Source organism: Elephas maximus, chromosome 23 (assembly GCF_024166365.1).
Source record: "Elephas maximus indicus isolate mEleMax1 chromosome 23, mEleMax1 primary haplotype, whole genome shotgun sequence".
NCBI classification, from domain to species: Eukaryota; Metazoa; Chordata; class Mammalia; order Proboscidea; family Elephantidae; genus Elephas; species Elephas maximus.
This window is the reverse complement of record NC_064841.1, coordinates 54,766,011-54,781,710: the sequence shown is the minus strand read 5'-3', so window position 1 is coordinate 54,781,710 and position 15,700 is coordinate 54,766,011. Positions and strand designations below refer to the sequence as shown.

The 15,700-nt window shown below is 43.1% G+C and overlaps 1 protein-coding gene across 2 annotated transcripts in view; it reads left to right on the top strand.

Annotated features, from left to right (window-relative positions):
* The window catches only part of SACS (sacsin molecular chaperone), a 147,083-nt gene that overhangs the window by 56,150 nt on the left and 75,233 nt on the right, over window positions 1-15,700 (top strand). The window contains exons 1-2 of one of the 2 annotated variants that reach the window (XM_049867141.1): window positions 5,661-6,011; window positions 6,147-6,297. In XM_049867141.1, the coding sequence (XP_049723098.1) occupies window positions 6,001-6,011; window positions 6,147-6,297 (162 nt within the window). In that variant the 5' untranslated portion in view covers window positions 5,661-6,000. Of the gene's footprint in view, window positions 1-5,660; window positions 6,012-6,146; window positions 6,298-15,700 lie in introns of those variants that run through there. The other variant, XM_049867140.1, reaches the window with a different exon arrangement.

Genomic DNA, 15,700 nt, shown 5'->3' with positions numbered 1-15,700 from the left:
GGGGAAGGAAGTTCTCAGCTTTCTTCTGTGCCTCCAGACTGAGTTAACACGATGTGTGTGGCTGAGAATTGACAAGACTGAAGGTAGCCCAGTTGCTATTTAAGAATTTTTACATTGGACTAGACTGGAGTGTTGACTATTCGCCTGCATAAGATTTCCAATGACTTGAATGAGTCTCCTTTAGTGACCGAAGGTGACTGGACAATGATTATCATCTAAGAGTAACTGGGAAGCTGGGAACCATGCCCAGCACTCCACTTGGGAAGAGGGGGTGAAACTGCCTCCAGGGCAGGTTAAAGCAGGGGTGTTGAGAGAGGGTAGAATCGTGTTCTGCCCTGTCCTGTGGAGTCCCGAATGTTTCATAAAACCATGTCATTTGCCCATCTCTGTGAACTAAGCTCGAAGGGCCGTCCCAGGACTCCCCATTTCTTATTGAATTTGGACTCACTGTAAAAGAAAGGACTAAATTTTGACTCTTTCTGTCCTGCACTTGATGAGCCAAAGGCTCAGCTAAACATTCCCTGGAGCACGTCGTTTTCCCAACATTTCTCCTCAGCATTGTGATCACAGATGTCCTGCACAAATTACTGAAGTGTGTATAGTTTTGAAAAATTAAAATATCCACATGAATAGCAATAGGATTAGTGACCTAGAATATGCCTTCTCCATGGAATATCATACAGCTATTAGAAACAATCTTATTTCATGATAATGTTGAAAAATCCTATGATACGATACACAGGAAAATCAGGATTTCCAATTGTACCTACAGGCTAATTGCAATCATAGGAAACAACCTTATATTAATGGCAGTGTACAAAAAAATTGCTTGTATTGGGGCGTTGGAACTATGAATAATGTTTGAGCTTATTTCCTTTTCGGTAATTTCTAGCTATTCCTTCCTTCCTTTCGCCATGCATTCATATTTACTGACCACTTGTTCTGTGTCAGATCCTCTTCCAGGCCCTGAGATCCAGCAGTAAACAAAACAGACGCCAATTCCAAATCTGATTTTGTGCTGGATTGGGGAATGGACTGGAGAAGAGAGAAACTAGAGGAAGGATACCAAATAGGAGGTGGTTGTACTAATCCAGGTCAAAGATGGTGAAAGCGTAGACTGCACCAGTTGCTCTGGTCCTCTTTTCTTCTCATATAATCTCATCTTCCTGCATTTCACTCCTGTCTCTGCTCAAATATCGCATCGCAGGAAGGAGCTCTATAGCCAGCCTTTCTCCTTTACTTTCTTATCATGCCCAGCCTTCCTCCTTTGTCAGTAGTGTGTTATCCTTACTTGGGAATCCCTGGGTGGTCCAAATTGCTAACACCCTCAGCTGCTAACCGAAAGGCTGGAGACTTGAGTCCACCCGGAGGTACCTCAGAAGAAAGGCCTGGTGATCTAATTCTGGAAAATCAACCACTGAAAACCCTGTGGATCACAGTTCTACTCCGACACACATGGGGTCACCAGGATTCAGGGTTGACTGGCTGGAAACTGTGTTTTTATCTTTACCTGATTCATTACCTGAATTTATATATCACTTGTCTATTTATTGTGTGGCTTCCTCCACTAGAATGGAAGCATGAGGTTAGGGATTTATTTGCTCATTGTTGCATCCCTGTTGCTTAAAAGTGTGTCCACCTAGGACACTGCAGGGCTTCAGTAAATATTACTCTAATGATTAAATAAATGATTTCTAAATTTATACTCTTAGCTTTGACATATCTCGTGAGTTCCAGATCTGTATTTCCCGCGCCGACTACACCTTTAAAATGTATACCTTAAAGTCCAGCTGTTCGAAGCTTCTTTCCATCAGCCTCCTTCCTCAGTCAAATCTGTTACACTTCTTATAACCGGCTCTTGGTTCAGGCCATCCTTCTGCCGTTCAGGTCTTCAACTCTGCCCCATACCCCAGTCACCACATCCTGTTTGCCTGGTTTGCGCATAAGGAAAGCAGGTAGAAGGAGTGCAGTGTTTTTCCCTCATTGTTTTACTCACTAATGTAGACAAAAATATCAATCACCATTCAAGGTAGAGCTACTCTTGGGAAGCCAGTGGCCAGCCCACTAACCGACATAGCAATATAACCACCCCAATCCTGTGGCACGGGGGAGGGAAGTGTAAAAAAAAAAAAAAAGTAGTAACAAGTAATTCCATTACAAATACAAACAAAAACCAGTTATAAAACTTACACTGCAAATATCATTTAATTTCTTCACCTTCTTTAGTGGACTGTCAATAGATACAGTTTGAGGTTGAGAAAACTAGGTGATTAAAATATATAATGATAATGAGCAGAAAAACTAAAAAGTTATCTATGTGATTCTACTTTATGAAAACGAAAGCACGTACACATACACGAATCTCCATGCGTGTTTTAGTTAGCTAGTGCTGCTGTTAACAGAAACAGACAGAAATTTATTTTCTCACAGTTCTGAAGGCTAAAAGCCCAAATCAGGGTCTCGGCTGCTGAGCTGATTCCTTCCTTGTCGCTGTTCCCTGGTTTGTTGGCTCTGCCCTGCCCGTCTTCCTGTCTAATCTGCTCTTTTCATAAGTCAGAAGTGATCACATCTAGAACCAAGCCTACTCCTGTATGATCTAACTAACATAACAAAGAAAACCTTAATTCCAAACAGGATCACATCCACAGGTATAAAGGCTGGAATTCCAGCACATATTTTTGGGGGACACGATTCAATCCATAGCAACACTCAAGGGGGCCTTTCCTGACTCCCAAGGTTGCCTCCCACCCGAACTTCCCACAATCTGTTTGGCTTCCGTGCTCAATGCTTTCATCTTTCCCTGTGCTTTTCCTTTATGATGTGATTTGATGAACATCTGTTTTCTGACGAAGAGTCTCGGTCTGGTTTCGTCACCATTGTTACAAATACCGGGTTCCAATCAGGGGCAGATCATCTAATAGGTAAGGTAAGCATAGTGTTTACCTCACTTACCAAAGCATCGGTAGTGAACAATTTCACTTTTTTCTTTTTTTACCACATCAAAGATTCTGCTTCTAGGTATGGCAGGTATCTGTCTCTCTTCCAACCCCACTGCACCTTCCTACAGAATCAAAGCCACTTTTCAAATTTACAGTCCCTGACAGGGATGGATTACCCAGTATGCACAAGTAAGCACAGGCTTATTTGTGCTTATTTACTAATCTATAGTGAACAATTTCACTACAATGAAATTGCTTACTACAAGTGATCTGGTAAGCAAGGTAAGCACCTTGTTTACTTTGTCTATTGGATAATCTGCCCCTGGTTACAATGCTGAGATCTAGTAGCTGCGTAACCTGTAATGATGCTTGACCAGTCCTTGCCTTCGGGATCTCACTGAAGTAAATGCAATAAATGCATGTATGCAATAAAACAAACAGAGCTTGTTTAGGTTTAGAGAAGTGGCAAAAAGATTAGTCTATTCTACCTTGGGGAAAGCGTCATACAAAAGGTGGCATCTGAGCTGAATCTTAAAAAATTCCAGTTTTTCTGACCCCCAGGGAAGGAAGACATTCTAGAGAAATGGAACAGACAGCAGAGAGAGAGAGAAAGAGAGAGAGAGACAAGATTACTGAAACAGCTCAGGACCCAGACATGGGGAATATGGTAGACCATACTGGGGATTGGGATTTCATCCTTTACTTCAGGGAAACAGTATGGCCAGGTTCTTACCCTCTGTAGAGAGCAAAGAAGAAAAGGAGGCTGAAAGGTGAATTTCGTGAGAGATGTCCTGCCTTGACTGGCTCCTAAACTTTAGTTCCTGGAGTCTCTAGGTGGTGTGAATAGTTTACATGCTCACTGCTAATGGAAAGGTTGGAGGCTTGAGTCTACACAGGGCACCTTTGAAGAAAGGCCTCATGATCTACTTCCAAAAAAACAGCCATTGAAAACCCTGTGGAGCACAGTTCTACTCTGACCCACATGGGGTCGCCATGAGTTGGAGTCCACTCCAAGGCAACTGGTTTGGATTTTTTTTTTTTGTTATATTTTAGTTCTTCTTGTTGTTCAGGGCCATTGAGTCAATTTTCAACTCATAGTGACCCCATGTGACAGAGCAGAACTACCCCATAGGGTTTTCTAGGCTCCAGTCTTTACGGAAGCAGATTGCCTGGTCTTTCTTTCTGGGAGTGGCTTGTGGGTTCAAACTGCCAACCTTTTGGTGAGCAGGTGCGCACTTAACAGTCGCAGCCACCAGAGGTCCTTCTTCAGTTCCTAAAAAAAAAAAAAAATTTTTTTTTTTTTCATAAAATCTGGAGAGAGAAAAATAGCATAATTTGTATCAGCTGGTAGGCTTGCCCCAGCATGTCTGTCTGCTTCAGAGAAAACTGTTGGTGGAAGGTGAAGTATTTTAATGGGAAGGATTTAGGCATGAAGGAGCTGTCCTGGGGTAGGTGTGCTGTGATACTACAGCAGGGTCTCCGTTTGCAGGCCTTAGTGACTGAGCATGGTACTTGGTCCAGAGAGAGAGGTCTTTTGATAGATATGAAAACTCCTGTTCTTTCTACTTGCTGATATCTAATGCATTTGGTGGTACAGTCTTGGCCAATTGAAGAAGTAAATATTAGTAAGTATTAGGGTTTTCTGACCTGATCTTTATGTTGTGTTGCATACTCTCCTCTGCATGAACACGATGACTTCTTCCGAGTGGAGAAAGGTACGCACGATTTACAGCACTTTCCCTTTGAAGTATGGTGAGAAAGAAGGGATGGAACAGCTGTATGTAAGGATATTCTATGTATTTATTACTGATAATGAGTTCTGAGTAATAATTTTGGGGGGGGAAGGGGAGAGGGAGAAATGCTAACTGAAAAACAGAAAGATTAATACCATTTTTAAAGTCAACTCTAAAATTTAATTCTATTCAGGGTATTTAAGTACGAAGCATACAAGTTTACCTGTTTGTGATGTAGCCTTTGAATTGTCTTCTACATGCTGCCCTTTTTGCAAGGTGGCTTATCTATCTATGAGAAATAAGCCAAAGGGAGGGACTGACATTCCCGAAGACTCATCAGTCTTTGAATTTACACTCATCACACTTTCAAATTACAAGGGAACGTTAGTTACTGTGGGGAGACTCCATCAACTCTAGGACCCAAGTTCCTGCCTCCAAGGAGCTTGCATTTGTCATAGGGAAACAGGGTACAAACAATATAATAGCATCAAAAAAGTGATGTATATTTTTATCATGTCATAGACTATATTTATGTGTATTCTCAGATATCACTTGCCTGCTAGCTTCCCCTCCTCCAGTAAACTGAACCATTGATACTAAAACAAACACGAAACGAAACCATGGAATAAACTGTGTTTTGCAACCACCCGGTTCTCCTGTGCCCAAGAGGCCATTGTCCATCTTATTTGGAGATGCTTTCGTAGGATACAAGTCCTTCACGTTGAAGGAGACTTATCAAGAAGTACCTCGTTCGGCATGGAACCGAACTACTGCACTCAGGGAGCGTGCACCTTCTCTTTAGACGCACGGCGCGGACACATTACTTTTTATGGTTGCGCAGGCCGGCGAGCAGCAAATTCAGCCAACCGCGCCGCCCCAGCCTGTGGGCGGGGCCATTGACGGCTGGGCGGGGTGGGGGAGGCGGGCCCGGGCGAGGCCGGGGCGGGGCGCGCGCCCGCGGGCTTTGACTAACGGTTCCGGTGGCGCGTGCCCGCGGGCGGCCTCGGAGCGGAGCGCGCGGCGCCGCCTTCCTTTGCTCTCTCGGCCCGCCGTGCTTTCCTCTCTTCCTCTTGCATTTCTGCACCCGCCGCGCTTAGGGCGGCCTGGCCCGGCCCGGCCGAGCGATGAAAATCCTGTGCCCCCGGCCCACGCCGGGCGGCTCTGTGCGCCGGGGACCTGCCGGGCCGCGGCGCCCTCGGCGGCACCGGCCGTGACCAGCGCGGCGCGCGGTCGGGGCTCTGCAGTCCCCGGCCCAGGCCCCGCGGTCCCGGGAAAGGCCCCCGGCCCTGCAGCCTCGGCCCCGCGGCCTGTGGGGGAGGACGCCGGAGATGGGGGACAGGTAACCTACGGGTGGGGCTTCCCGGCGGGAGGACGGGAGGGCGGGCTCGGGGACCAGCGGCCGCCGCCCCCGCCCCCCCCACGTGGCCCGCTCTGCTTGCACCCGCCCCTCTGAGCTCCTTTGCCTTTCGCGCAGGTGGGTCCGGGTGACTGTTCTCCCGAGCTGCATGGGCTGCAGGACCTTCGAAGTCCTGTCTTCCGCGACCGTCCTCGACGTCAAGGAGCTCATCTCCGCGGAGACGGCCTTCCCGGTGCCTGAGCAGCAGCTGTGGCACTGCAGCAAGGAGGTAAAACGTGCTTCCTTCCCGTTTATGCCCAGTAACTGATGGGCAGTGACAACACGGGGGCCTGCAGTGCAGGATTTTAGCACATAAACGTGCTGGTCATAAACTGGCTGATAGAGACGCTGAATGTTTTAATTTATTTTTACTGTAATTGAAGACAAATACTCAGGTTTATTATGTACCTTGGAAGTAACACTTTGTAAAACACTGGCAGAAAATTGATACAACTATCATTGTCATCAGTTGTAATTTTTCCTGATTTACTATTTCAACATTTGTATTCCCCACCCCTTGCCTCCTTAAATGAAGTGCCACTATTTTGTCTGAATTTTCACTTCCTGAAATTAGGAGAATTTTGTGATTGGCATTATAACCAGAGGGTTTATTTGTTTGTTTGTTTAGAGATGTCATTGTTACACCTGACTTAATCATTTCTAATTACTTTATAAACAATTTTACAATTGTTTTATAAACTTAACTGGATTACCAGTAAATTTCTTCAGCTTTTATGTCTTGGAAGATTGTTTCGCCATTACTGAATCACAGAAATTTAGGGCTGGAAGGATCTTTGAACATAACTTAATATATAATAGTATTTTTGATGAATAAGATTATATTAAAACTTCTCTTTATATTTTATTTCTTTAAAATTTTTATTGTGCTTTAAGTGAAAGTTTACAAATCAAGTCAGTCTCGCACACAAAAACTTACATACACCTTGCTGCATGCTCCCAGTTGCTCTCCCCCTGATGAGATGGGCCTCACCTTCCCTCCACTCTCACTTTTATGTCCATTTCACCAGCCTCTAACCCGCTCTACCCTCTCATCTCTCCTCCATAGTCTCAAGTGTCTACCAGATCCAAGGAGCTCACTCCTCATCAGCATCCCTCTCCATCCCCTTGTCCAGTCCAATCCCTGTCTGAAGAGTTGGCTTAAGGAATGGTTCCTATCCTGGGCCAGCAGAAGATCTGGGGGCTATGACCACCCAGGTCCTTCTAGTCTCAGTCAGACCGTTAAGTCTGGTCTTTTTTCAAGAATTTGGGGTCTGCATCCCACTGTTCTGTTCCCTCAGGGGTTCTCTGTTGTGTTCCCTCTCAGGAGAGTCAAAGGTTGTAGCTGGGCACCGTCTAGTTCTTCTGGTCTCAGGCTGATGCAGTTTCTGGTTTATGTGGCTCTTTCTGTCTCTTGGGCTCGTAATTACCTTGTGTCCATGGTATTCTTCATTCTATTTTGGTCCAGGTGGGTTGAGACCAACTGATGCGTCTTAGATGGCCTCTTGCTAGCGTTTAAGACCCCAGACGCCACTCTCCAAAGTGGAATGCAAAGTGTAAAACTTCTCTTTAAATGCAAATGAATGACTCAACACAACAAAACTTTGGAAAATAGGGATATTTTATACTGGTGTGTTTATCCTTTAACACTAGTGGCAATATTTCAGTTTTTTTAAAGGAGGAGTTTAGTTGAAGACATTTGACTAAATATTAACTTGTTCTATTTTTCCCTAATAAATATCTTCACATTCTTATATGATAAAGGACAGCATTTTCAGAATTTAAAAAAAGAACCAAAAAAGGAGTAGGTGGACAGGAGTGCTTGAGCAATACAGAATGACATTTCAAGTATTGGAGTTCCTTGTTGTCCAACACACATATGAGCAGATGGTGAACTCCTGAGTATCCTGGGATTTTTTAAATCTTTTACTGTAATCTTGACCTTCTGTGTACCTGAGTTCAGTGTTGTGGTCTCTTGTACACTTAAACAGATTTCTAATTAATATTTTCTAATGCTAGTATCAGTCCTTTTTGTCAGTTCCCCAAGGTATTGGCTGGCATGCAGACATTGACTTGAATGAGGATGTTAGAGTTAGAAGTGAGCAAAATTTGCCACCCATACCTTGTTCTGTGCTTTCCCCCATCTCTACACCTTCCTCCTACACACTCTATCCTGGTTCTATACCTCCTTCTCTGCTTACTCCTCTAGATCTACTTTGTCACCTTTCCCTTAACAGTGGCCATACCCAAAGACTCAGTCGTGGAGGGTCTTGCTTTGAAAGTGCTTTTACAAGTGAATTGATATAAAATGATAAATGTGATAGTGGTGTGCTTAGGATTCAGTAGGCTGATGTAGAGGTGGGTGTCTAGGTAAGACGCTTGTGCCACTGAGGCTTTTAAGGTGAAGCTATAAGGAAAAGATATGCAGGAAACATTGTAAAAGACAGAATTATGACAGTTTGGTACCAAATGGTTGAAGGGTTGGGGCAAAATAAGGAAATATGCCTTGCCAAGGGTTTTTACAAGCCTTGAGTCAGCCAGGGAAATAATGGTTCAATTAGCAGAGATAAGGAAGCATGGGGGGGACCTAGTTTAGGGGGAGAGGTGATCAGTGTGCCTTTAAATATTGTTCAGTTGTTGGAGGGACATGAAAGAAGCATCTCAGCATGAAGCTGAGAGGAGGGTGACCTGCACTCTGCATGCTGGTGTATTTACAGAGACCACATGAATTAATGTTTTTAGGGCCTGTTTTCCCGTGACTCATATGAATGGGGTAGAGCTAATTTTAACTACTGCTAAGGTTTCTACTCCCCCACGTGTCTGTCAGTTTGTCGTACTGTGGGGGCTTGTGTGTTGCTGTGATGTTGGAAGTTATGCCACTGGTATTCAGATTCCAGCAGGGTCACCAATGGAGGACAGGTTTCAGCTGAGCTTCCAGACTAAGGCAGACTAGGAAGAAGAACCCGGCAGTCTACTTCTGAAAAGCATTAGCCAGTGAAAACCTTATGAATAGCAGTGGAGCACTGTTTAATATAGTGCTGGAAGAAGAGCCCCCGAGGTTGGAAGGCACTCAAAACATGACTGGGGAAGAGCTGCCATTTCAAAGTAGAGTCACCCTTAATGATGTGGATGGAGTAGAGCTTTCAGGACCTTCATTTGCTGATGTGGCATGACTCAAAATGAGAAGAAACAGCTGCAAAAATCCATTAATAATCGGAACCTGGAATGTATTAAGTATGAATGTAGGAAAACTGGAAATCGTCAAAAATGAAGTGGAACGCATAAACATCGATATCTCAGGCATTAGTGAGGTGAAATGGACTGGTACTGGCCATTTTGAATAAGACAATCATATGGTCTACTATGCTTGGAATGACAACTTGAAGAGGAATGGTGCTGCATTCATCGTCAAAAAGAACGTTTCAAGATCTATCCTGAAGTAGAACGCTGTCAGTGATAGGATAATATCCATACGCCTACAGGGAAGACCAGTTAATACGACTATTATTCAAATTTATGCACCAACCACTAGGGCCAAAGATGAAGAAATAGAAGATTTTTATCAGCTGCTGCAGTCTGAAATTGATCGAACACGCAATCAAGATGCATTGATAATTATTGGCAATTAGAATGCGAAAGTTGGAAACAAAGAGGAAGGATCAGTAGGTGGAAAATATGGCCTTGGTGATAGAAACAATGCCAGAGATCGAATGATAGAATTTCGCAAGACCAACGACTTCTTCATTGCAAATACCTTCTTTCGCCAACGTAAACAGCGACAATGCACATGGACCTCGCCAGATAGAACACACAGATATCAAACCAACTACATCTGGGAAAGAGACGATGGAAAAGCTGAGCATCATCAGTCAGAACAAGGCCAGGGGCCGACTGTGGAACAGACCATCAATTGCTCATATGCAAGTTCAAGATGAAACTGAAAAAAATCAGAGTAAGTCCACAGGAGCGAAAATATGACCTTGAATATATCCTACCTGAATTTAGAGACCATCTGAAGAGTAGATTTGATGCATTGAACACTAGTGACCGAAGACCAGACAAGTTGTGGAATGACATCAAGGACATCATACGTGAAGAAAGCAAGAGGTCATTGAAAAGACAGGAAAGAAAGAAAATACCAAGATGGATGTCAGAGGAGACTCTGAAACTTGCCCTCATACGTCAAGCAGCTAAAGCAAAAGGAAGAATTGATGAAGTAAAAGAACTGAATGGAAGATTTCAAAGGGTGTCTCAAGAAGACAAAGTATTATAATGGCATATGCAAACAGCTGGAGATGGAAAACCAAAAGGGAAGAACACACTTGGCGTTTCTCAAGCTAAAAGAACTGAAGAAAAAGTTCAAGCCCCGAGTTGCAACAGTGAAAGATTTTATGGGGAAAATACTAAACGACGCAGGAAACATCAACCGAAGATGGAAGGAATACACAGATTCGTTATACCAAAAGGAATTAGTCGATGTTCAACCATTTCAAGAGGTGGCATATGACCAGGAACTGATGGTACTGAAGGAAGAAATCCAAGCTGCTGTGTAGGCATTGGCGAGCAACAAGGCTCCAGGAATTGATGGAATATCAATTGAGATGTTTCAACAAACATGCAGCTCTGGAGGTGCTCACTCGCCTATGCTGAGAAATATGGAAGACATTTTCCTGGCCAACTGACTGGAAGAGATCCATATTTATGCCTATTCCCAAGAAAGGTGATCCCGCTGAATGTGGAACATTTAGAACAATATCATTAATATCACACGCAAGCAAAATTTTGCTGAAGATCATAAACAGCTGCAGCAGTGTATCGACAGGGAACTGCCAGAAATTCAGGCCGGTTTCAGAAGAGGATGTGGAACCAGGGATATCATTGCTGATGTCAGATGGATCCTGGCTGAAAGCAGAGCATACCAGAAGGATGTTTAAAAAATGTTTACCTGTGTTTTATTGACTATGCAAAGGCATTCGACTGTGTGGATCATAACAAACTATGGACAACACTGTGAAGAATGGGAATTCCAGGACACTTACTCGTGCTCATGAGGAACCTTTACATAGATCAAGAGGCAGTTTTTTGGACAGAACAAGGGGATACTGATTGGCTTAAAATCAGGAAAGGTGTGAGTCAAGGTTGTATTCTTTCACCATAGCTATTCAGTCTGTATGCTGAGCAAGTAATCTGAGAAGCTGGACTATATGAAGAACGGGGCATCAGGATTGGAGGAAGACTCATTAACAACCTGCATTATGCAGATGACACAACCTTGCTTGCTGAAAGTGAAGAGGACTTGAAGCACTTACTAATGAAAATCAAAGACCACAGCCTTCAGTATGGATTACACCTCAACAAAAAGAAAACAAAAATCCTCACAACTGGATCAATGAGCAACATCATGATAAACGGAGAAAAGATTGAAGTTGTCAAAGATTTCATTTTACTTGGATCCACAATCAACAGCCATGGAAGCAGCAGTCAAGAAATCAAAAGACTCATTGCATTGGGCAAATCTGCAAAGGACCTCTTCAAAGTGTTGATGAGCAAAGATGTCACCCTGAAGACTAAGGTGCGCCTGACCCAAGCCATGGTATTTTCAATCGTATCATATGCATGTGAAAGCTGAACAATGAATAAGGAAGACTGAAGAAGAATTGACGCCTTTGAATTGTGGTGTTGGCAAAGAATATTGAATATGCCATGGACTGCCAAAGGAATGAACAAATATATCTTAGAAGAAGTACAGCCAGAATGCTTCGTAGAGGCAAGGATGGCGAGATTGCGTCTTACATATTTCAGACATGTTGTCAGGAAGGATCAGTCCCTGGAGAAGGACATCATGGTTGGCAGAGTCAGCGGAAAAGAGGAAGACTCTCAATGAGGTGGATTGACACAGTGGCTGCAACAATGAGTTTAAGCATAACAATGATTGTAAGGATGGCTCAGGACAAGGCACTGTTTCCTTCTGTTGTGCATAGGGTTGCTATGAGTCCCAGCCGACTCGATGGCACCTAACAACAGCAACAAGGTTTCTACTAGGTAAGCATCTATACCTGATCCAAGCTATGGTGTTTTCAGTCACCTCATATGCATGCAAAAGCTGGACACTGAATAAGGAAGACTGAAGAAGAATTGACAGCTTTGAATCATGGTGTTGGTGAAGAATATTGAATACATACCATGGACTGCCAAAAGAACAAACCAATCTGCCTTAGAAGAAGTACAGCCAGAATGGTCCTTAGAAGCAAGGGTGGTAAGACTTTGTCTCACGTATTTTGGACTTGCTATCAAGAGACATCAGCCCGTGGAGAAGGACATCATGCTTGCTAAATTAGCGGGTCAGCGAAAAAGAGGATGATCCTCAATGAGATGGGTTCACACAGTTGCTGCCTCAATGGACTCAAAGATAATAATGATTATGAAGGTAGCACAGGACTGAAAAGTGTTTCATTCTGTTGTACATAGGGTTGCTCTGAGTTGGAACTGACTCGAAATGGCACCTAACAAGCACAACAAACATCTAGACGAGACAGGAAGCTGCAGATCTGAGACTGAAGCTCGAGGGAGAGAGCGAGGTCAGGGCTAGAGATATAATTTTGAGAAGTAACTGTTGTTGAACATAGGAGAGGGGACAGATCTTTTCTGATCTCAAGAACACAGACTGGACCTCTGGGACTGGCTAACTTAGTGATGTGGAGGTGGGCCATTGTAGGGCTCTTTGTATACAAGTGAGTCTGCTGCAGAAGGTGCTTCTTTTCCCTTTTAATTTGCCTGCTGCTCAGAGCCTTTTAGATTTGAATTTTGGGTGAGACTTCCCAATATTTCAGGGTAGGCAGGAAACAAAAGCTGTTGATGACTCCTTATCCCAAGCTGGTCTTTGTTGGCATTGGATTTTGTTAACAGGAGGTACCTACTTAGTCCTTAGTTTTTCTGGGTCACCTCTTCCTCTTGGTCTCTTGCTTTTCTTGGCCTGGAAGTGGAATTGGTAAGCTCTTCACTTCACCTGCAGTCTTGGGAAGAGTCTGGAGCTATAAATCATTGTTGAATACCGCCCCCTCCACCCCCCAAATGTACATACGTCTCAAACCAGGAAGTTTGAAGAATGACTTAACTTTTCTTCTTTTAATTGATCACAATTGCCCCCTACCCTGGACTGTTGAATCTTGAGGACCTCTGTGTGCCTTTGACAGCTGAGCAAAGGAACAAGTGTTGGGAGACCTAGATCAAAGTAATATATTGTTTGCTTAATAATTTGGAGGGAGTTTGGTTTCTTTTTTTGGTTTTTTAGTAAGTGAAGGTCAGCATGTCTGAAGTCGGTAAGGGAGGTTGGGGCTGGCATAGATAGAGACCCAGATACTCAGATTATTTTATAATCACCCTGTTTTACAAACAAAATATAAAGACTGAAACCAGGCAACTTTTGGGATTTCACATGGCGCAGTGCGTCTGGTGATGACCAGGCCCAAAGTGACTATGCTTGGTTGGAATGATTTGGGATGCAGCAAAGAGAGTCCAGACAAAATCCCAAAAGCTTAGCAAGCTCAGAAGGAGAAAGCAGAAAGCACTGCTGACGTTATCTGGCTACTTGACTTCTTATTTGGACAATCACTTCACTGTAGGTAGGCCACTGATGACAATCTACCAATAGCATCAATTGTTAAGGACAAGTAACTGGTTACATCCAGTTTTACAGACACGCTTCTTCTTGGTGTCGTCGTCTTCTTAAAGATCTGGAAATTTCCTCCTGCATTTTTATTATAGTTTACTTTCTCCCTGCCCCTCTGCCACAGCTATACAGCATTAGACTAATAATCTTCTCTTATGCATGGCTCTTTTTAATTGATTAATTAACGTTATAATGAACATCCACAATGACGTTATCCAGCCAGAGAACTAGCACACTTAGTAGTTCATATTTACCCACGTTTCTCTCCTAGCCTGTGCGCCTGTCTCTCTTCCCCTTGCCCTTCGTGTTTATCATTCTGGTGCTTTTTTTGTAGATATTTTAATAGTTTTATCTTAAGTGTGTGTATATACACGTATACTACCTAGGTAATATGCAGTTCAATTTTAGTTGTTTAAGAACTTGACAAAAATCTTAACTATGCTATATATAGTAACCCAGAACTCACTTTTTTTTTTCACTCAATATGATATTAAGATTCATCCATTTGTGTGCAGCTTAGTCAGTTTGTTTTTCATTGCCTTATGATGGTCCACTGTGTGAATATGTCACAAATTTGGGTTGTTTCTAATTTTTGTTAACAACATTACTGCTATGAACATTATTTTACATGTTCCCTGAAGCACTTGTGTAAGGAGTTTTTCTAGTTCATGTACAAAGGAGTGAAACTATTTTTATAGATGTGCTTTCCCATTCAATAGGAATATGTATATGAAAACTTCATAAATTATGAACTGTTCAGATTTGTGTTTTGGGAATATAAACATGCAGCAGTTTGAGAACTAGAGTAGAGATGGTATGCAGGAAGTAAGGATACCAGATGGGAGATTGTTGTAAAAATCTAAGAGATTATGAGATTCTGAACAACTGCAAATAGAGGAGAGTAAGTTAGATCCAGAGAGATTGAGAGAAAGAAATGCTGGGACCTAGGGTTGCTATGTTTGGTAAAGTAGAGGGTTAGCTGAAAAGAGGAGATAGACTGACACAGTGACTGCAACAGTGGGCTTAAGCGTAGTGATTGTGAGGGGATGGCACAGGACCGGGCAGTGTTTCATTCTGTTGTACATGGGGTTGCTCTGGGTCGGAACCGACTCGATGGTAACTAACAACAGGGGTGCTATGAGTCGGAATTGACTTGACAGCAACAGGTTAGTATTAATTGGAGCCCTAGTAGTGCAGCGGTTAAGAGCTCAGCTGCTAACTAAAAAGTGGGCAGTTTTAATCCACCAGCCACTCCTTGGAAACCCTATGGAGCAGTTCCGTTCTGTCCTGTACGGTGGCTATGAGTTGGAACTGACTTGACAGCACGTAACAACAGCAGTATTAATTGAATGTGTGGTTTGGAGAAAGAGTGCTTTTCTTCGAGCTGTCTAGCTGATGTGACTAAGTAGATGGTGAGTGCATTAATTGAAATACTAAGTAGAGGAGAGATCAGTGTTGGAAGGAAAGCAAGTTGAGTCCACCCTTTGACAGGCTGGACTTTAGGAATCTTGACGATAACAGTGTGAGATGTTTGGTTGAATACACTGAATTTCTTGAAATGGTAAATGCTTTCCTTCATACACTGTCAAAGTGTAAGTTAGAAAGGTGGTCCTTGAGGTGAAGTTTTGACAAACGTTTTGAAGACTGCTGAGCTCTAAGAGGTCATTCCATACTAATACTTAGCAGTTGACTGCTAGGGAGAAGATTGATCTGGCTTTGGATTATTTACCTTGTATTTCAAACAAAGGGACTGTATTACACGCCTCCTGGAGATCATGATTACACACATTTTACCCTGCCATTATGAGAAACAGAAAAACTGCCCAAAACTAACATACAGGTGTTTTTCAGGAAAGCCAATTTCAGGGAAGTTATATACCAAAGCAGCTGCAGGGTCAGTTGTCCTTTCCTTCCACGCCGCATTTTTTTTAAATAGCAGTATGCACATAAAAATACAATAAAATAT